General features: G+C 42.9%; 1 protein-coding gene across 2 annotated transcripts in view; it reads left to right on the top strand.

The window, feature by feature from the left end:
• The window catches only part of ankhb (ANKH inorganic pyrophosphate transport regulator b), a 159,339-nt gene that overhangs the window by 80,922 nt on the left and 56,118 nt on the right, over positions 1-22,299 (top strand). Inside the window, exons 6-8 of one of the 2 annotated variants that reach the window (XM_078240634.1) lie at positions 944-1,078; positions 2,815-2,907; positions 5,875-5,961. In XM_078240634.1, the coding sequence (XP_078096760.1) occupies positions 944-1,078; positions 2,815-2,907; positions 5,875-5,961 (315 nt within the window). The remainder of the gene's footprint in view (positions 1-943; positions 1,079-2,814; positions 2,908-5,874; positions 5,962-22,299) is intronic. The other variant, XM_078240624.1, reaches the window with a different exon arrangement.

Raw genomic sequence — 22,299 nt, 5'->3', positions numbered from 1 at the left:
TCCCACCTTTCACTGACTAAGAGTAAGAGGAGCAGTTTCACCAACAGCCGGAACAACATCAGCATCTGCGGCCTTCTTCTCAGCCACATACTGCTCCACAGGGCAGAGAGGATAGACACAGAACTGCAGCTCCAAGCAGGCAAGGCTCCCAACACAGAATCTGTAAGCAGAGGGGTAGCTGTCTTGTCATGATTGTGCATCAGTGGCTCAGGCTCTTACAGGTTGTTACAGATATGTGCAGCCTCCTGGAATAAGACCTGTGGGCATGGGTGTCAAAGAGCAGTAAGATGAGTGCATTGACGGTTGGGATAGGGATGTGAGAAAGTGCCTGGAGAGAGAGAGAAATAAGTGGAGCTGCAAGGTTCATTTTTCTAAGGAAAGTGTTGGAGAAGTCAGTGCATGAAGGTGTTACCTACTCATCTCCCAGACCCTCCTGAGCTCCTGGATCCTCCTGGTTTACTGTCTCCAGGCTGAAGCGGCCACACTTCTGCTGCTGACTTTCTCAGTCAGTTGGTTGAACAGGTTATCCTTTTCCTCCTGTTTTTGGGGAAGCTTGTCTCACTGGAGTCCCTCAGATTTCAAGGGCAGGATGTTGGAGTAAGAGACCCATCACTTAACCATCCCAGGTTTGCTCTCCACCCTGTATTTGCTGAAGCCTCAAAAATCCAAATACAGTTGAATCACTGTAACCCGTGGCATGGTTCCTGTGATAAGAAATCCTTCTTTTGATCTGGAATGCCCTTACTGTCCTTGCTGCCTAGTTTGGGAACTTGGAAGCAGGATGCTAATGCAGTGACTCACTTAAAAAGTCTTGGCAAAGCCCACTACTTAATCAACTAGGTTCCCAAACTGCTAATGGTCCCATCATTTAGAAAGGGACAAAGTCCATAGTGTTTGACTTTCTGTACTGTATTGAATCTGAATTTGTTCCTTTACGCACTAGGGAGAAGCCACAATAAAGAAGATGCTGGCTTTCTGGTGGCCTTTGGCCTTGATTCTAGCGACACAGAGAATCAGCAGACCCATAGTCAATCTGTTTGTGTCTCGTGACCTGGGAGGCAGTCCAACAGCTACGGAGGTGAGTTTGCTTCAATTCGACAGAAATGTTTATGCCTGCTACCATAAAAGTGGAGTCAAGCAGTATCTTCAACAGTTCAGGCTTCCTGTATATGTATGTGTGGATTGAATTGCCAATTATAAAGGATTGATGATGTACTTTCAAGAAGAACCAGTTCAGTGTTTTTATTTACTGAATTGTGTTAAAATTGAACAGGTGCCTTGCTTTCTACTTGCAGTAAGGACGTTATCTTTGGTATTTACTAAAAGATGCATCATCTTCATGCAAAAAGAATTGAGCAAACCATTTTTAAAATTCAATTTGTTTACAAGTACATATTCCCTCAAATCGTATCATCACACACATATCATTATTGTGAGGTACAGCTGTGTGGTTACAGCTCCTCAGCCTCTCTCTTCCCAAAGTCAACAAAACAGATTTGTCAACCATTCCTACATGCTGTCCGCGCCCTTCTATAAATAATTTCCAGCAGCTATTTTGTTAGATTGAGCATCTGATGTGCTGCTCAAGCATTTGAGAAATAATTTGGAACAATTTAGCTACCACATTCATTCTAATTCAAGTAACCTCATAGCATTTGGAGATGAAGCTGTGATATAACAGTTCCTATGTCATCGTGTTAAAGCAGTACTACCATGAATTTTTATTCACTTTTTTGTAAATACTGCATGCTGGGGTAGCGATTGTTAAATTTTTTAATTGGATAAGGACGTTTCAATATCATGACTGTAACAGGAAAAGGGCAGGAAAATAAGAATAGAATAAATTAGGCTAACTTTATTGCCTGCAGGTACTTGTGTTTTTTTTCCTGAAGAAGGTGATTTCTGATCATTAGAGGCAATGTACATGCAGAGGGTTTACTGGGGTGATTTTTATATGGTCACTGTTGCAAGCAGCTGTATTACTTGCATGTTGGATATTCCTCCTAAGCACCAAGCTACATTTGTTATGATTGGAGGAGTATAACTATTCAGCAAGTGGAATGCTTGGAACCATTCTTATCCTCCCAATAAAATGCACAGGCCATGACAAACATTTCTATGCTTGAACAATGTATAGGGAGCTTTTGCTTCACGAGGAAGATAGTAACAGACAATTCTAATGCTGCATGTTGACCTATAGGCAACCTTCAGAGAAATCAAAGGTCGTTGCTGGCCATATTTGTTGTTTTGCCCAAAGCTCATTAATCTAACCTTTACTGGAACTAATTTCTTCATCACTTTCTTCATGGATATCAGGAACTGGAAAATCAGTCAGGGTGTACATCGAGTAGACGATCCACAACCGCCAGTTTAATACCTGCAACCAAACCTAAAATTACTCCCTATTTTTGCAGTGGTATCTAGATACATGAGAAAGTTCTACATGCGCGGCACAGTGGTTGCACTGCTGCCTCACAGTGCCAAGGACCCAGGTTCAATTCTGGCCTTGGGTCACTGTCTGTGTGGAGTTTGCACATTCTTCCTGTGTCTGCGTGGGTTTCCTCCGGGTGCTCCAGTTTCCTCCCACAGTCCAAACGATGTGTGGGTTAGGTTGATTGGCCATGCTAAATTGACTCTAGTGTCAGGGTATTAGCAGGGTTAATATGTGGGATTATGGGAATAGGGCCTGCATGGGATTGTGGTCGGTGCAGACTCGATGGGCCGAATGGCCTCTTTCTGCACTGTAGGGATTGTATGATTCAACTTTTTTGTGAACTTACTGACATTTTATTTCTCTTTTCTTTTCACTTTAAGGCTGTTGCTGTTCTAACGGCCACATATCCAGTGGGCCACATGCCTTATGGCTGGCTGACTGAGCTCCGAGCTGTTTACCCTGCTTTTGACAAGGTAATGCTGAGCATGTTAAATGAATGAACTGTCAAACAAAAAGAAACAAACAGGAAAAACATATTTGTGAACACAGGGGTTTCTCGAGAAGCAGGTCGTGATGAGTGTAGAGTAAGCAAGTTTATTTGTTCATGCATCTTGTTTCTTTAAAAAGCTTGAGTTTGGCTTCTAGAGGAGTAATTGTAAGAGCCATATTTTCTTTTTGTGACTAATGCTTAGCCAAAATGTGGGTAAGCTCAGTCGATCGGTGACGAGTGCTTCGCTGTTTTTATTACAGCCACTCTTGTGCAAAAAATGTGTTTGTGAAAATCTGCTTGTTGAGTTCGTGTTCATGGCCAAATGGAAGTAAATTTTTAACAATTATGTTAATTACTTGGGTCAAACTAGTGAGGTTGTTTTACGAAAGAGCAGGATTTCAGAGTTTTAATAGAATGGAAATATTATTGAGCATGCTGAAAATATTCCTACAGAATGCTTCCCACAACTATTACCTGTTGTTACACAATACAGAGGCATTAAGCAATCTCTTGACAGAAACATGTGGAAGTTGAGGATCCAATTAGCCAACAAACTTGTCTTGTTATCCTAACCTTGACAGATGCATGGGGCCCTCTAGTTTGTGATCAACCGAGAATGTATGCCTTTGAAAACTGCTACTTTGGACATAATAGTTAGATAAGAGTTTATACGGTGCGCGTACTTCAGAAATGTGGAGATCAAAAGGCTGTACTAATAAAGTAGCAGGTGTTTGAAGAGAATGCAGATGGTCTACCAAGATTGTTCATTAAATCAAAGCAGATGAAATGGGCATCTTTTCATACGGTTTTTACCGAATAGACATTTCACCATTTACCTTGGTTATAGTCACTTGAGACATATGAAAAGAGTAGTTTTAACAGGTACAGCCTAATTGGCTGCTCATGGTTTTTGTTACAGTGATACAATGATAAAAAACAAAACACATATAGCAGAAAACAAAATTCATGGATCTTAATTTGTATTTATAACTTTCTACAATAAAGGACAATTAATCCTTTATTTTTGATTTTTTTTTTCTAAAAGTATGTATCAGCCTGAATTTTGAAATATAATTTATTTTAATTCAATCTTGGGTTTGAGCATTGGAGACAAAGCTATCATTTGTTGTCCCTCCTAAAATGTCCTCGGGAAGGCGGTGGCAAACCTCTTTCTTGAACCTCTACAGTCTATGTGATGTGGACTCATCCACAGTGATTTCTGCAGTATTGTGATACAGCTAAGGATCCCGTCAGGCCATTTCAGAGGGAATTAAGAGTCAATCATATTGCTATGGATTTGGAAGTCACGTGCAGGCCGGACCAATCTGGTGTATTGCAAGGCCAATCAACCAAATCTGCACATCTTTGGGCTGTGGGAGGAAACCAGAGCACCCGGAGGAAACCTACACAGACACGGAGAGAATGTGCACACAAATGGCTTAAAGAGCTTAGAATAACTGACCAATGAAACCACTGTCTTAAGTTCCCAATGTTGTACATGGTCCAATTTTTAAATTGCATGCTTCGCAAAACCTCAACCTAGTAATGCTGTGTTCACCCATATAATCTGGAAGGGCGGCATGGTGGCACAGTGGTTAGCACAGCTCCCTCATAGCTTCAGGGACCCGGGTTTGATTCCAGCCTCGGGTCACTGTCTGTGTCGAGTCTGCACGTGGGTTTCCTCCGGGTGTTCTGGTTTCCTCCCACACTCCAAAGATATGCAAGTAGATTGGCCATGCTAAATTACCCCTTTGTGTTAGGGGACTAGCAGGGTAAATGCATGGGGTTACGGAGGGTGGGTGGGATTGTTATCGGTGCAGGCTTGATGGGCTGAATGTCCTCCTCTTGCACTGTAGGGATTTTATGATATCAAGATCTGTGCTGGAATGCAGTGAAAACCCCACTGCAATCATTTTTAATATTTTCAAAGAATAAGATGTGAGCATTGCAAGCAAGGCCTTCATTTGTTGCTCATCACAAATATAATTTGTTTCCTTCCGTCCCTTCCCCACACAAATTGAGCCAAATGTTTTTAAAAAAGCGTTCAAACCCCCAATCTGGTGGCTGGTTCCCAGTACAAGAAGTGCTGACTGCTCTAACACTCAAAATGACCTACATACAGTTTCTATTAGCAGCAGCATCACTCAGTGAACTCAAGCTGTCCTTAGCTGCAATGTTCCATTCATCTAGTATCAGTGGTTAGGATTCAGTACCCTCTAATAACATGAAAATAGAAAGCAGTGAGGAGACTGACTGCATTTCCTATACTGTAAGGAATTTTTTACCAACCGTGACATATTCTCAAATCTATAACTTTGGCTTAAATTAACGATTGGAACAAAACGTACTCCATAACAACATATTGGTGCTTTCTTTCTAACCTTGTGAGTAAAGCATTTTTTATATTACATTTCTTCATGTCTTACATTTCTATTAAAAGCGGCATCTTAAGTATATGCTGTTTTGTACATGCAGATTTCCTGCCAAGAACTGAGGGTTACAGATACAGCACTGACACTATCATTTAATTCCAAGATTCAGAAATACTTTGAACGCCAGTCTGTTCTTCTCCAACCAAAAATGTTGCCTTCACAATTACCAACCAGCTTACCAACACCGTCAGGAGCTGAGAAAATGAACTTGCTCCCTGCAGGTGTTCAAACATTTTTTTCAGTAAATGCACATGATGCCACTAAGTAGTCAAGTTTCTTGGCAATTATGATGGTCAAATAGCAGTCTAAATTCATGAAACAATCATTATTACAAATGCGTCCAGATTAGATGTTAATTGCTGCTAGCAAAATTGAATTCTCAACAATTGAGAATAAAAAAACAATTTTTATTATGACCAAAAAAAAGATTCCATTTTTTTTACAGGAATAGATTCTTCAAATCCTGGATATTATTATATAAAATGCAGCCAGTAACTGAGATTTTTCTTTTATTATAGAACAATCCGAGCAATAAACTTGGGCACATCATCAACAAATCACATATCAAGAGATTTACTTTTACTTGTTTGGCTATCTCGGTCACAGTAAGTATACAACCTCCAGATTGCTCTTATGTTGTCTCTAAGCCAATTTGATGATTTTGAGCGACAGTTTGATATTTTCCATAAATTCCATTTACTATATTCTTGGGATTGAAACAAGTCTTCTTGTATTATGTTTATATTGAAACATTTGACCAGAATTTTAAAACTAGCAGTAAGCTTACTATTTTACATCACTAGCAAATATGATAAGAGCAGTAGAGATTTAGAAAACAGCTAAAACAAATGTGCAAAAGGCTTCTGGGCATTATGTCATTGGGTGAACAGATAACATACAACATTGGTGCACAGGTCAACATTTCTAGGACAGTAGATAGAAATGAATTAACTTAAAAATGATCCTGTGATCATGGTCGACAGGTGTCTAATATTGTGAAACTAATAGAAATATAGTATATATTGCACGAATTGTAGGGCATTGACCTTTAGAAGTTATGCCATGATTTAACAATGTACTGGTTAGACCACATTTCGAATACCATGTATAGTTCTGAGAAGCACACCACAAGAAAATTACTAACCTTGGAAGGATACAGAAAGGTCAATAAAACAAATTTGAAGTGTAAAGTATAAAGCTAAGGAAAGATTTGGGGTGAGATTTTCTGGCCTCCCAGCTGCGAGTTTCCCGCCACTGGGAGGTGGTGCATTGTTTGCTAGCAGAGGGATTCTCTGGTCCCGCCGCAGTCAATGGGAATTCCTCACGCGGGTGGGAAACCCGCAAGCGGGGGTGTGCTGCCGGTGGGACTGGCGAATCCCGCCGGCCTGAACGGCTGGAGAATTCCAGCCTTGATATGTATTATAGTCCAGAAAGAAGTTGGATCTCATCAAAGTGTATAAAATATATTAGAACTATGGTTATTGTAAATTGAGATCCTTCTTGGTAAGAAGATAGGTTCAGAACACATGGCTTTAAATTAGTGAAAAAGAATTGATTTTCTAAATACATACATTGGCTGCGATTTGGTGGTCATGAACTCGAATAGAATCCCTACAGTGCAGGAGGAGGCCATTTGGCCCATCTGGCCTGCACCAACAACAATCCCACCCAAACCCTATCCCTGTAACCCTACGTATTTACCCTGCTAATGCCCCTGACTCTAATGGGCAATTTAGCAAGGCCAATCAACCTAACCAGCACATCTTTGGGCTGTGGGAGGAAGTTGGAGCACCCGGAGGAATCTCACGCAGACACGGGGAGAATGTGCAAACTGCACACAGTCACCCAAGGCCAGAATTGAACTCGGATCCCTGGCACTGTGAGGCACCAGTGCTAACCACTGTGCCACAGTGCCACTTGTTTGCAGCAGGCACAATTGGCGACAGGAGCGCAAAATATCTCGAGGGGCTTAAAACATGATTTACCCTGGTATAATTTCCTGTTGCAATTGTCTCCCACGGGATGTCCACCTGGTGAGCAGAACCTGCAAGAGGAATTCAGGTGAGTGCATTGCTCAGAGGGGAGAGGGCCATGCCTGGGCACTGCCACCCCTGCTCTCCCCAGCATTTGTGCCTAGCACTGCCTCCAGTGGGCAGTGCCGGGAGGGTGTTGCGTGGAGGGTGGGGAGAGACCTTTGTTATTTGCAAGGCAGGCTCTTGCCAGCCTTATATTGTGAAATATTTTTCATTTGGTTTGGGATTAGTTGGTGGTTAATTACTTCTTGAGTATTGAATGGAAATAAAGACAAATGTTTTGATATGAAAGTCAATTTACAGTTTACACTTGAAGAGACAAGTTCTATGCATTCATGTAAAGAATATTATTGCTGAAATATCTTTCTTCACACTCAGCATCAACTCGTTCCAAAATATAGAAGGTCCGGTATAATTCAGAACTGATGAAAGTTCATTGATCTGATACTCTTTTGCCCTATGGATGCTACCACAGCTGCTATCCGGCATTCTCTATTTAAATTTCAGATTTCCACCATCTGCAGTGTTTTTTTTTGTGGTGTAGTTTAAGGCCTGTTCTATTGTATATGTCAAAAATATGACCGTCTTGTTGAACATTTTGTGAATAAAACTGCAACTTTTTCATTTGCCACACCGGTCAAATCTGTCTTTTAGTGACATTGTTTATTTTTTTGAGCCAAGTCTTTACTTAGCAGAACCTTCATTCAATGTTACTTCCAACTGAAGTTATTTTGATTCGGCAACATCAATTTTATTTTCCTAATATCTGTTCCAAATTCCTTGGTGCTGGTATGTCAAAAACAAGATGAAATCATACTTTGCTGTTGCAATGACAAATATGTTAACACACTTGTATGACATTCCTTTGTCTTCCATGAAATTTATCAGCAGAACAAGAACAGTTGTCAGGGAGTTTTTGGCCAGACCTATGGAGTTTTTTTTGTTTGCCTCTGCCTGTGCTTCAGTACAGTGAAGAGGGAACTAAATTTCATGTTTACCAGCACGTATTGTATACTTGAAATCTGTCTACTGCCGGGATGGTCCAGTCCCTCTGAAAATCAACGGACTTTTGGCTGGCTCACCACATACCCCGAGGCGGGTCTAGCCCATGTGAGAGCATGAAGGGATTAAACCACATGGATGAGAATTTTAAATCTGATACATTGGCAGATTTTGATTAATAAGCACAAGAGTGATGGATAAGCAGATAAGATTTGAGCTGTAAAATTTTGGATGAACTGAAATTTTTGGAGGATAGAGGATGGGAGGCTGCCCCGGAGAATGTTGGAATATTTGGGGTTAGAGGGAACCAAAGTGTGGATGAATTTTGGAATTGATGGGCTGAAATGGACATTGCTACAGAAGTGGATGTAGGCAGTCCAAGTGCCTGCCTTTGTTCTTAACTACAATATTTATAAACATTTGCCTTTGATCAACAGGTTGGATCAATTACCCACCAGCCATGAGATTTCACTTTTTTTAAGCCAATGTTTAGAAAGCACATGAGATGCATTCAACTGTGAAGGGAAAGAAAAACAAGCAAACCTCCTGGCTAGTGCATCCTTGGTTCAACTTATCAATCAAAGGCTAGATAAAGATAATGGAGCATGAAATTGAATGAACAAAGTTTTTTGAAGCTTTTGAGCTTTCCAGCAAGGCTCATGGAACAAAATGCAGTGTTAAAAGACAGGAGTTGATTGAGCAGGTCTGGTGGAATGAGGAGGTTCATGAGGCTTACTGGATTGTGTCTACAATGAACTGTCTGACCTGCTGTGCAGCTGTCAATCACAGCAGATCAAAGTGGCCAGATTGCACCTGCTGCTCATTAAGTATAAAAAGGGAAATCACCCCACAGAAGTTGACATCGTCTATCAGTCCAAGGACTTCAAAGGGATCTTCTCACACTTGGGGCTTCTGAGAGACAGCAAGGGCAAATCTTTCTGCAGAATGTAGTGCTGCTGCGATTTTGAATGCTTCCAGGTATCTACGGGGCATGGATATTAAAGTGACCAGGGCATCTCAAGGGCTTCACAGCACACAGACAAAAATGAGGATTTTCAACTGAAAGCTGCTTGAGATCACCGTGCTAAGAGTGATTGCCATTTTTCCAGGGCTAGGTAGGCAGTCCAGCCATGAGACCCCCATCCTAAGGGACAGTCGTGAGGTCAACCCCTTTCCCTCAAGTCTGAGCCAACCCAACCCCCAGGTCCCTTGGGGGACCTTCCCTCTGCAGTCTGGCAGTAGTAGAGAAGCACATGGGTGCAGCACTTAACTCCTTGCACCCCTCCCCCTCCTTTGTAGTCCAAGACACCAGGTCCATATTTTCCTGCTGAGTGGGTGGGGATGACCCGGTAATGATACTTAAATGTCTATTTCTGAATATCAATTAAGTTCCTGGTTGTGAACCAGATTGAGGCCAACGGGCAGGCCATGGTTATCGCGATAGGTCTGATGCCCAGCATAATTCCCGATTTAGCTCGATGCCCAATTTTCCAGGCCCTTGTGATTCCTACCAGGGTCTAGCAGCCCCAGAAAATCACAGTCTTAGTGTCTGTGGTATATTGCACACCAAAATGCACATTGTAGGTTTACTTATTTTTATGCTGGCAAGAGGACATAGATATCATGATGTGAAAGTACTTAGTGGAGTCAATATGATGCATACACGGAGTATAAACAAGCAAGGAAAAGTCATCCATGGACTTCCTAAATAAGTCAATACAAAATTAGAATTGTTAACTGGTAAACAATAGGATACATAATAAAAGAAAATCTCCCATGAAATTTTAAAATGCATCATATAATAGATAACAGTAACAGCACCACAGCAAGAGGTCATTGTGCCATATAGTCAAGTAAAGGTCAGTAAGCCTTGCATGATGTGATACGCATAGTTGAATTCCATACCGTAAAGCGTTATTTTTGTTTTTGTTCTTTAATCTCCTTAAGCCCAACAGGGAAGGAAGCAGTACAGGATCTAATTCTGAAAAATCCTCGCTCCTCTCATTTCCCACTTTTCTCTTGCACTCCCATTCGTTATTTTCTTCTCTTTCCCATTCGCCACTTCCTCCTCTCTCTCATTCGCCACTTCCTCCTCTCTCCCATTCGCCACTTCCTCCTCTCTCTCTCATTTCCCCCCCTCCCCTTTGCCACTTTCCCCTCTCTCTCCCATTTGTCACTTTTCCCCCTCTCTCTCCCATGTGCCCTCCCCCCCCATGCGTCATTTCCCCCCCTCTCTCCCATGCGTCATTTCCCCCCCTCTCTCCCATGCGCCATTCCCCCCCCCCACCACCACTCTACTCACGATCTTCTCTTTCTCGCTCACCCCCTCCTGCTCACCTCTTGCTCCTTCTTTCTTGTTATGTTTTTCCTCTCCTTACTGAGTAGATAAACGTCAAGGCGCCAGCCACACATAAGAGATTGGGTAATACAATAATACTTAGCTTCATTCATTATGCATCAGAGACGTTAGTAGGGGTATTACACAGGTGGAGAACCTGTGCACATGTTGGATCTGGTAGTTTCCTCACAACAAACTCTGATAAGACCGAATCATATGATATACTGTATCATTTCCTTCTAGTAATGCCTCCAGAAATAACTACACCCTATCAAATACCAGAACATTTCTTGCTGTCCTGACCACTTCACTCCCTCCCACGCCACTCCTGTTGCTGCCTCGCACTCTCCCTCCTCCTTGCTCCCTTCGCTTTAGTGCTTCTCTCTTCCAACCCTTTCGCTCACTCTGCTCACTGCTCTCCTCTCCCTCCCATTTGGAGTTTCACTATCCCACCCCAATCTCTGTCTCCCTATTACTGTTTCCCTCTCCTAGTCCCCTCACTCCCTCACTCTTTCTCACTAACTGCCTCCAGCATGGGGTCAGGAATGGGTTGGCAAGAGGGAAGCAGCAGCAGGATCAAAAGAGGGGACAGTTGAGGGGCTGGGGAGTAGGGCAGTGAGAGGATGGCAGGAGGGGTGGTGAGGGAGAGAGAGAGGGAACCAGGGAACAGGAGGGGTTTGGAGAGTGAAGCAGCAAGTGGATGGTGGGAAACAGTGGGTGGAAGTAGAATGAGTAGTAAATTGAAAGAGAATTTCTGGGTCAGTTAGATTCAGTGCAACAAATAGGTTTTTAAGCTTCAAATTATATGTCAGGAACATAACCCACACTTATTGCATGTTTACTTATGAGAAAGTGTTGTCATGTAGCATGTTTTAATTTAACACAAACATGTCAAGAGGCTAAATAAGGGATAACTGTACTTCTAAGATTGGTTGTACTCACAAGACACTTCACCTAGTTGGGATATAATCTAAAGCAAGTAAGGGTGGAAATTGCAGTTTCTTGCACAATCTTCCAATCCTTCTTGGATATGGAAGTGCTACCGGAAGACTGGAGGATTGCAAATATGACACCCCTGTCTAAAAAGTGGGTAGGGATTAAACTGGCAGCTATAGATCGATCACCTGAATGTTGATGGTATTTGAGACAATTAGTTTGGGGCAAATTTAATTTGCATTTGGAAAAACGTGCGCAAATAAATAAAAGCTTGGATTTGTTCAAAGCAAATAATGTTTAATTAACTTTTTTGAGCTCTTTGAAGAAATGGAGAAGATGGATAAGGATTGTACCTATGGCCTCTACCATCTCGAAGGACAAGGGCAGCAGGTGCATGGGAACACCATCACAATCCAACCCACACACTATCCTGACTTAGAACTATATCGCAGTCTATCATTGTGGCTGGGTTAGACCCTGGAGCTCCCTAACAGCACTGTGGGTATTCCTACAACACAAGAATTGCAGCGGTTCAAGGCAACAGCTCACCACCACTTACTCTAGGGCAATTAAGTAAGGGCAATGAATGCTGGCCTCGTCAGCAATGTTCACATCCCATGAACAAATAAATTTTAAAAAGACTTGTTAGCAAATTTAAAGCCTGTGGGATTAAAGGCAGTAGTAGCATTTATACAAAATTGGCTAAGAGAAAGAAAATTGTTTGGCAGACTGGAGGCAGGTGTACCAGATGATCCCATGGGTCAGTATTGGAATCACTGTTCTTTTTGATAAATATTAGTGACCTGCACTTGGATGGGCATGACTTCAAAGTTTGTCATGGTGCAATACTTGGATATGTATGAGTAAGCAATGAGTAGGATCGAAACAGACTTCAGGATGATAAAGGGAGGCTGATGAAATTGACAGATCCATGAGTCTGAAATTAATGCAGGAAAGTGTGAAGTGATTCACATTGGTTAGAAAAATATGATGCAATATCATAGAAATCATAGAAACCCTACAGTGCAGAAGGAGGCCATTCGGCCCATCAAGTCTGCACCGACCACAATCCCACCCAGGCCCTACCCCCACATATTTACCCGCTAATCCCTCTAACCTACGCATCTCAGGGGCAATTTTAACCTGGCCAATCAACCTAACCCGCACATCTTTGGACTGTGGGAGGAAACCGGAGCACCTGGAGGAAACCCACGCAGACACGAGGAGAATGTGCAAACTCCACACAGACAGTGACCTGGGAATCGAACCCGGGACCCTGGAGCTGTGAAGCAGCAGTGCTAACCACTGTGCTACCGTGCCGCTAAATGAGCTAATATGAGCTAAATGGGGATGCTGGAACACAGATCTGGCAGTTTATGCGCACAAATTTGTGGAGAGAGCAGGAGATGTTGAGAAGGTTGCTAATAAAGCTATTGGCCTACTTGGAGGAATAAAGTAGAAAAGCAAAATTATGCCGAACAGTTATAAAACCATCAGCTGGAGAGTTGTACCAAACTTTGGCCACCAAACTTCAGGAAGGTCCTTGGAAAAGGCGCGGAGGAGATTTACCAAATAGTCTAAGGAGTGTGTGTGGAGCTTCAGTTCGATGAAGAGATTGGAATCTGGAATTGTTCTCTTTTGAGCAGAGGAGACTTGGCAAAGGTGTTCAAAACCATGAATGGAGTAAATAAGGAGAACTTGTTTCCAGTGGCAGTTAGATTGATAACCAGGGAACACATGTAAGGTGATTGGCAAAAGACATAAAGAAATAGTTGCACCATGAGATCATGCCCATCCAAAGATGTACAGGTTAGCTGGTTTGGACATGCTAAATTGCCCCTTAGTGTCAGGGGGATGAGCTAGGGTAAATGGGGATAGGGCCTGGGTGGAATTGTGGTTGGTGCTGACTTGATGGGCCAAATGGCCTCCTTCTGCACTGTTGGATTTTATGATTCTATGAGATATTGTGATTTAAAGTGCCAATGGAAGCAGATTCAATAGTAGCATTCAGAAGAGAATTGGAGAAATATTTGAAGGGAAAAAATGCAGGACTGTGGAGAAAGAGGAAGGGACTAATTAGATAGCTCTACCAAAGAGCTGACAGAGGCAAGGTGGCCGAATGTACTCAGCCTGTGTTGTATGATAATGAAAGAAGCAAAGGGGAAGGAATTTAATTGGTGTGAAACTGTACTGGTACAAATCCTGAATCATTCAGAGTGAACTAATTGATACTGGTTTGCTTGTGACTTGCTTTTTAATCATGTTTGTCCACAGAATGGAGGTGCGCAGAGTAAAGTGAAATATGAGTCATTTAAGAATTATTGAAATCTGCCTAGAGTGCTGGAAATTTCAATGACCCTTTGTCTAAATTTCAAATGTTTTCTGAACTGTAATATAAAAGGCTACCAAGCTAATTTCAACTAACTGGCAGCAAACTCAGTATGTTCAGGGGTAATAACTACTCTGCCCATGCCAGTAGTCTTTCAATACACATTATCTGTTATTTCAGAGATTTATTTTGATAATCCTACTGTCTGCATAATTGAATGAGTCAATTGTCAAATCACAGTGATTTTGGAAATAAGTGAGGGACAAAAATTGTTGGTTCATTGTTAAAACTTGCATAGAGTCTTCTACATTGGCAAAACAGGCTTAAAATGTCTATTAAGAGGGGGAGACAGTGGTATTGTGGTAATGTCATTGGACCATTAATCCAAAGGCCCAGGCTAATGCCCTGGGGGCACAAGTTCAATTCACACCACAGCAGCTGGTGGAATTTAATTCATTATTAAAATAATTCTTGAAGTGAAAGCTGGTTTCTGTAATGGCACAATGAAGCTAATCTCTGCCCTTCCCTATAATGAGTGCAAGGCTTACCTGACTCCAGACCCATGACAGAAAAGTCAACAAGGAATAAAACTGGGCAAGCTACCTGGCATCAACTTTGTTACTGGAAACAATAGTAATGACAGAGGCAGCTCTATCAAGCCTGCAAAGCCCTCCTTACTAACAAAAAATTTGGAAAGCTGCACCACAGACTAGTGAAGCAACATCCTGACAAAGTCAGACTCACATTGCAGCCAATGTCCCAGACACCACTCTCACCATCCCTGGGTATGTCCTGTCCCACTGACAAGACAGACTCAATTGAGGCACCGTGGCATACATAGGGAGGGAGTTGCCCTTGGACGTAACATTGACTCCATATCTCCTAAAACCTCGTAGCATCAGGTCAAACATGGACAAGGGAACCCCCTGCTGATTGGCATGTACCCCCACCCACCCGCCACCTCAGCTGATGAGACTGTGCTCCACCATGTTGAACACCACTTGGAGGAAGTACTGAGGGTGACAATGTACTCTGGTTTGGGAACCAAGAGTGGCTTAGTTGCAACACTAGTGATGGAGCTGCCCAAGTCCTGAAAGACATATAGGGAAATACCTACTAGACCTTATAGTTTAGTACAATCTACCATACAGATACATCTATCTATGGCAGTAAAGTAGAAGTGACCACCAGACAGTTCTATCTTCACATAAAGCATACACTCCATGTTGTGTGGCACTGCCATCATACTAAATGGGCTAGATTTATAACAGATCTCACAACTCAAAACTGGGCAACAATGAGATGCTGAGTGCCATCAGCAGCAGCAGAATTGTACACAACCACAATCTGTAATCTCATGGTCCAGCAAATTCCTCACTTTACCATTTATCAAGCCAAGGGATCAACCCTGGTTTATGAAGAGTTCATGAGGGCGTGGCAGGAGCAGCACCTGACATACCTAAATATGAGCTACAGCACGATTTTCATGCTAAACAGTGGAAACAGCAAGCGATAGACAGAGCTAAACAATCCTACAACCAATGGATCAGATCAAAACTCTGCAAACTGTCATGTTCAGCCAATATTGTTGATGGACAATCAAACAACTAACAGGAGGAGGAGGCTGCATAAATATCCCATCCTCAATGATTGGGGAGCCCCCCTAAAGGACAAAAAAAAAGATTGGGGAGCCCAGCACAGCATTTGCAACCATCTTTAGACAGAAATGCGAGTGGATGATCTTTCTCGGCCTCTTCCTGAGATCTTCAGCATTGCAGATGCCAATTTTCAACTAATTTTTAGTCCCCATGATATCCAGAAATGGCTGAAAGCAATGGGCCCTGATGACCTTCCTGCAATAGTGCTGAATATTTGAAGACTTGTGCTCCGGAACTAATTGTACCCCCAGACAAATTGTCTTGTGTAGCTACAACGTAGAAAATTTCCCTGATGTGTTCTGCCCATTAAGAGCAGGGTAAATCCAACCCAGCTGATTACCACCCATCAGCCTACTTTTGATCATCAGCAAGGTGATGGAAGGTGTCTTACACAGTGCTAACAACCGGCACTTACTCAGAAATAACCTCCCCACTGACACGCAGTTTGGGTTCTACCAGGACCACCCAGCTCCTAACCTCATTACAGTCTCGGTCCAAACATGGACATATGAACACAAGAACTAAGAGCAGGAGTAGGCAAGTCAGTTCCTGGAGCTTGTTCTGCCATCATTCGGTATGATCACTGGTGATTTGGCCCATTCTCCATAACCCTTCAGCCAATTACTAGTTAAAAATCTGCCTATCTCCTCAAATTTACTCAATGTCCCAGCATCCACAACTCTCTGGGTAGTGAATTCCACAGATTCACAGCCCTTTAAGAGTCATTAATAAAGATTGTAAATTTTCTTATCCTAAAACTTATGACATCTTGTTCTAGTATGGCCCACACGAGGAAACATCCTCCTATGTCTACTCTGTCAATCTCCTTTATTATCTTGCATGCTACAATTCAATCTTCTCTCATTCTTCTAAACTCTAGAGAATATAAACCTAAACTGCTCAAACTCTCTTCATAAAACAAACCCCTCACCTCTGGAATCAATCCAGTGAACCTCCTCTGAACTTGCCTCTGATGCAACTACATCCCTCCTTAAGTGAGGGGATGAAAACTGAACACAATGCTCCAGGTGTGGTCTCACTAATGCCTTGTATAGTTGCAGCAATAGTCCCCTACTTTTATACACTATTCCATTAGCAAGAAATGCCAAAATTCAATTTGCCTTCCTTATTACCTGCTTTATCTGCATACTAATTTTCTTCAATTCATGCACAAGGACACCCAGATCCCTCTGCACTGCAGTACTCTGAAGTTGCTCTCCATTTAGATAACAAGTTGCCTTTTTATTCCTCTGACCAAAATAGATAACCTCTTATTTATCCATGTTAAATTCTATCTGCTAGATTTTGACCCATTCTCCTAACCTATTCATTTCAATTTGTAAATTTCTTATTTCCTCATTGCAACTTACTATCTCACCTATTTTAGTGTCATCTGAAAATTTGGCTATTGTACTTTCTATCCCTGTATCCAAGTCATTAATAAATATTGTAAATAGTTTGGACCCAAGGACTGAACCCTGTGCACTCCACTAGTTACATTTGCCAACCAGAAAAAGACCCATTTTTCCCATTCTCAAACCTCTATCCAAGTTAATAAATTATCTCTATCCCCATATGATCTTACCTTTTGTATCAACCTTTTGTGTGGCACTGTATCAAACGCCTTCTGGAAGTCCAGGTATACTACATATGCTGGATTCCTATTATCCACTTTGTTTGTTAAACACAAAAGCTGAACTCAAGACATGAGGTGAGAGTAACTGCTCTTTTCATCAAGGCTGCTTCTGACTGAGTGTGGCATCAAGGAGTCCCGGCAACATTGAAGTCACTGAGAATTGGGGGGGCGGGGGGGAGGGAAGCTCTCCACTGGTTGCAATCCTACTTGGCACAAAGAAAGATGGTTGTGTTTGCTGGAAGCTAATCATCTCAGTTTCTGGGCATCACTGCAAGAGTTCCTCAGGGTATGTCCCAGAGCCAACCATTTTCAACTACTTCATTAATGACCTTCCTTCCATCATAAGATTAGAAATGGGGATGTTTGCTGATGATTGCACAATGTTCATCACCATTCATGACTCCTCAGATAGTGAAGCCAATATGCAGCATTATCTGGACAACTTTCAGACTTGAGCTGATAAAGCAATTCTTGCACCACGCAAGTGCCAGGCAATGACCATCTCCAACAAGAGAGAACCTAACCATTTCCCCAGGACATTTAGTGATATTACTGTTACTGTATCCTCCACTACCAATATCCTCAGGGTTACCATTGACAGCCATATAAATACTGTGGCTACAAAAGTAGGTCAAAGGCTGGGAATTCTGTGGCAAGTAACTCACCTCCTGACTCTCCAAAGTCTGTCCATCATCTACAAGGCAAGTCAGGAGTGTGATGGAATACTCTCCACTGGGTGAGTGCAAAGCACTTTTGTCTCACAGCACTAGGGACCCGGGTTCAATTCCAGCCTTGGGTGACTATCTGTGTGGAGTTTGCATGTTCACCCTATGTCTGCGTGGGTTTCCTCCTGGTTCTCCAACCTCCTCCCACATTCCAAAGATGTACAGGTTAGGTGGATTGGCCTGGGTAAGATGCTCTATTGGAGAGTGCAGACTTGATTGGCCAAATGGCCTCCTCTGCACTGTCGGGTTTCTATTAACACTCAAGATGCTCGGCACCATCCAGGACACTGCTTGGTTGGCAGCTCAACCAATAATGTAAATATTCACTCCCTCCTTCACAGTGGCAGCAGTGTGTAGCATATACAGAGCAGAGAAGACTGAGGGGCAACCTGATCGAGGTGTACAAGATTATGAGGGACATGGACAGAGTGGATAAAGAGCAGCTGTTCCCCTTAGTTGAAGGATCAGTCATGAGGGGTCATAGGTTCAAGGTGACAGGAGGTTTAGGGGATATGTGAGGAAAAGTTTTTTTACCCAGAGGATGGTGGTCTGGAATGCGGTGCCTGGGAGGGTGGCAGAGGTGGGTTGCCTCACGTTCTTTAAAAAGTATCTGGATGAGCACTTGGCACATCATAACATTCAAGGCTATGGGCCAAGCGCTGGCAGATGGGATTAGGTGGGAGGTCAGGTGTTTCTAAAGTATCAGTGTGGACTCGATGGGGCTCTTCTGTGCTATATGATTTTATGATTCTACATACAAGATGCACAGCTGCAACCGACCAAGGTTCCTTCAATGGCACCTTCCAAAACTGTGACCTTTACCACTTAGAAGGACAAAGGTAGCAGATGCGAGGGAGCACTACCATCAAAAGTTTCCCCTCCAAAACCACACCACATCCTGACTTGAAACTATGCCTTCACTGTTGCTGGGTCAAAATCCCAGAACTCCCTCCCAAACAGCACTGGAATTTAGTGGTTCAAGCAGGCAGTTCGAAAACATCACGTAGAGGACAATTAGGGATGGGTCACAAATGCTGGCCTTAGCCAGCAACATCACATCTCATGAAAGAAATAGAAAAAAAGATGGCAGATCCAAATTTAGGTTTGAGCCAATAAAGGGATTATAATTTGAAATTACTATTAAAATCATAATCACATGTTTTGCTGGCTGGGGCATATAATTTAAGACTTGTGTAATTGGGGTAATTGTTTTCTAAAAACAGTTTATTGGTCAGACAATAATATATCAATCCCAGCGGCAGTAAAACCACTCCAAACAATTTCAGAAATGTTTTATTCAAACACAGATGACTTTTGATAGTTATTTTTGTTCCAAGTACTTTTGTTTCAAGTGGAGTCACAGGTGGACAGAGTGGTAAAGAAGACATTCAGCATGCTTGGTTTCATTGGTCAGAACATTGAATACAGGAGTTGCGACGTCTTGTTGAAGTTGTACAAGACATTGGTAAGGCCACACTTGGAATACTGTGTATGGTTCTGGTCACCCTATTATAGAAAGGATATTATTAAACTAGAAAGAATGCAGAAAAGATTAAACAAAGAACAAAGAACAGTACAGCCCAGGAAACAGGCCCTTCGGCCCTCCAAGCCTGTGCCGCTCCTTGGTCCAACTAGACCAATCGTTTGTATCCCTCTATTCCCAGGCTGCTCATGTGACTATCCAGGTAAGTCTTAAATGATGTCAGCGTGTCTGCCTCCACCACCATACTTGGCAGCGCATTCCAGGCCCCCACCACCCTCTGTAAAAAACATCCCTCTAATATCTGAGTTATACTTCGCCCCTCTCACCTTGAGCCCGTGACCCCTCGTGATCGTCACTTCTGATCTGGGAAAAAGCTTCCCACCTTTCACCCTATCTATCCCCTTCATAATCTTGTACACCTCTATTAGATCTCTCCTCATTCTCCGTCTTTCCAGGGAGAACAACCCCAGTTTACCCAATCTCTCCTCAGAGCTAAGACCCTCCATACCAGGCAACATCCTGGTAAACCTTCTCTGCACTCTCTCTAACGCCTCCATGTCCTTCTGGTAGTGCGGCGACCAGAACTGGACGCAGTACTCCAAATGTGGCCTAACCAGTGTTCTGTACAGCTGCATTATCAGACTCCAGCTTTTATACTCTATACCCCGTCCTATAAAGGCAAGCATACCATATGCCTTCTTCACCACCTTCTCCACCTGTGTTGTCACCTTCAAGGATTTGTGGACTTGCACACCTAGGTCCCTCTGTGTTTCTATACTCTTGATGGCTCTGCCATTTATTGTATAACTCCTCCCTACATTATTTCTTCCAAAATGCATCACTTCACATTTATCTGGATTAAATTCCATCTGCCACCTCTCTGCCCAATTTTCCAGCCTTTCCATATCCTGCTGTATTGCCCGACAATGCTCATCGCTATCTGCAAGTCCAGCCATCTTCGTGTCATCCGCAAACTTGCTGATAACACCAGTTACACCTTCTTCCAAATCATTTATACATATCATAAATAGCAGAGGTCCCAGTTCAGAGCCCTGCGGAACACCACTGGTCACAGACCTCCAGCCGGAAAAAGACCCTTTGACTGCTGCCCTCTGTCTCCTATGTCCAAGCCAGTTCTCCACCCATCTAGCCACTTCTCCTTGTATCCCATGAGCCTTAACCTTTTTAACCAACCTGCCATGTGGGACTTTGTCAAATGTCTTACTGAAATCCATATAGACGACATCCACGGCCCTTCCTTCATCAACCGTTTTTGTCACTTCCTCAAAAAACTCCACCAAATTTGTAAGGCACGACCTCCCTCTTACAAAACCATGCTGTCTGTCACTAATAAGATTGTTCCGTTCTAAATGCGCATGCATCCTGTCTCTAAGAATCCTCTCCAACAACTTCCCTACCACGGACGTCAAGCTCACCGACCTATAATTTCCTGGGTTATCCCTGCTACCCTTCTTAAACAACGGGACCACATTCGCTATCCTCCAATCCTCAGGAACCTCACCTGTGTCCAAAGAAGCGACAAAGATTTCTGTCAGAGGCCCAGCAATTTCATCTCTCATCTCCCTGAGCAGTCTAGGATAGATGCCATCAGGCCCTGGGGCTTTGTCAGTTTTAATGTTCCCTAAAAAACCTAACACTTCCTCCCTTGTAATGGAGATTTTCTCTAACGGGTCAACACGTCCCTCCGAGACACTCCCGGTTAACACGTCCCTCTCCTTCGTGAACACAGATGCAAAGTATTCATTTAGGATCTCCCCATATCCTGCCTGCCAAGAACACCTCGTGACCTCTTTTTGTCCTTCTAACTCCCCGTTTGAGTTCTTTCCTACTCTCTCTGTATTCCTCCAGAGTTCCATCTGTTTTCAGTTGCCTGGACTTAACGTACGCCTCCCTTTTCATTTTAATCAGATCATCAATTTCCCTGATTATCCACGGCTCTCGAATCCTACCTTTTCTATCTTTCCTTTTTACAGGCACATGCCTATCCTGCAGCCTTTTCAACTGTTCCTTAAAAGACTCCCACATGCCAGACGCGGACTTACCCTCGACATCCTCTCCCAATCAACATCCACCAATTCCTGCCTAATCTGGCTATAGTTAGCCTTCCCCCAATTTAGCACCCTGCCCGTAGGACAGCACTCATCCTTGTCCATTACTATCCTAAAGTTAACAGAGTTGTGGTCACTATTTGCCACATGTTCCCCTACCGAAACTTTGACGACCTGACCGGGCTCATTTCCCAGAACTAGGTCCAGTATAGCCCCCTGTCTAGTCGGGCTATCTACATACTGTTCCAAAGAACCTTCCAGTATGCATTTTACAAATTCCTCCCCGTCCGGAACCCCAGCTCTAAGCACTAGGGTACTACCGTGACTTGATGGTTTGAGTTATAGGAGAGGCTGGATAGACTGGGACTTTTTTCTCTGGAGCGTAGAAGGCTGAGGAGTGACCTTATAGAGGTCTATAAAATAATGAGAGGCATAGATCAGCTTGATAGACAATATATTTTCCCAAAAGTAGAGTCTAAAACTAGAGGGCATTGGTTTAAGGGGAGAGGTACAAAAGTGTCCAGAGGGGCAATTTTTTCACACAGAGGGTGGTGAGTGTCTGGAACAAGCTGCCAGAGGTAGTAGTAGAGGCGGGTACAATTTTGTCTTTTAAAAAGCATTTAGACAGTTACATAGGTAAGATGGATATCGAGGGATATGGGCCAAATGCGGGCAATTGGGACTAGCTTAGGGGTTTAAAAAAAAGGGTGGCATGGATAAGTTGGGCCGACGGA

Source organism: Mustelus asterias, chromosome 2 (genome assembly GCF_964213995.1).
Source record: "Mustelus asterias chromosome 2, sMusAst1.hap1.1, whole genome shotgun sequence".
NCBI classification, from domain to species: domain Eukaryota; kingdom Metazoa; phylum Chordata; class Chondrichthyes; order Carcharhiniformes; family Triakidae; genus Mustelus; species Mustelus asterias.
This window is presented reverse-complemented; position numbering and strand designations above follow the sequence as displayed.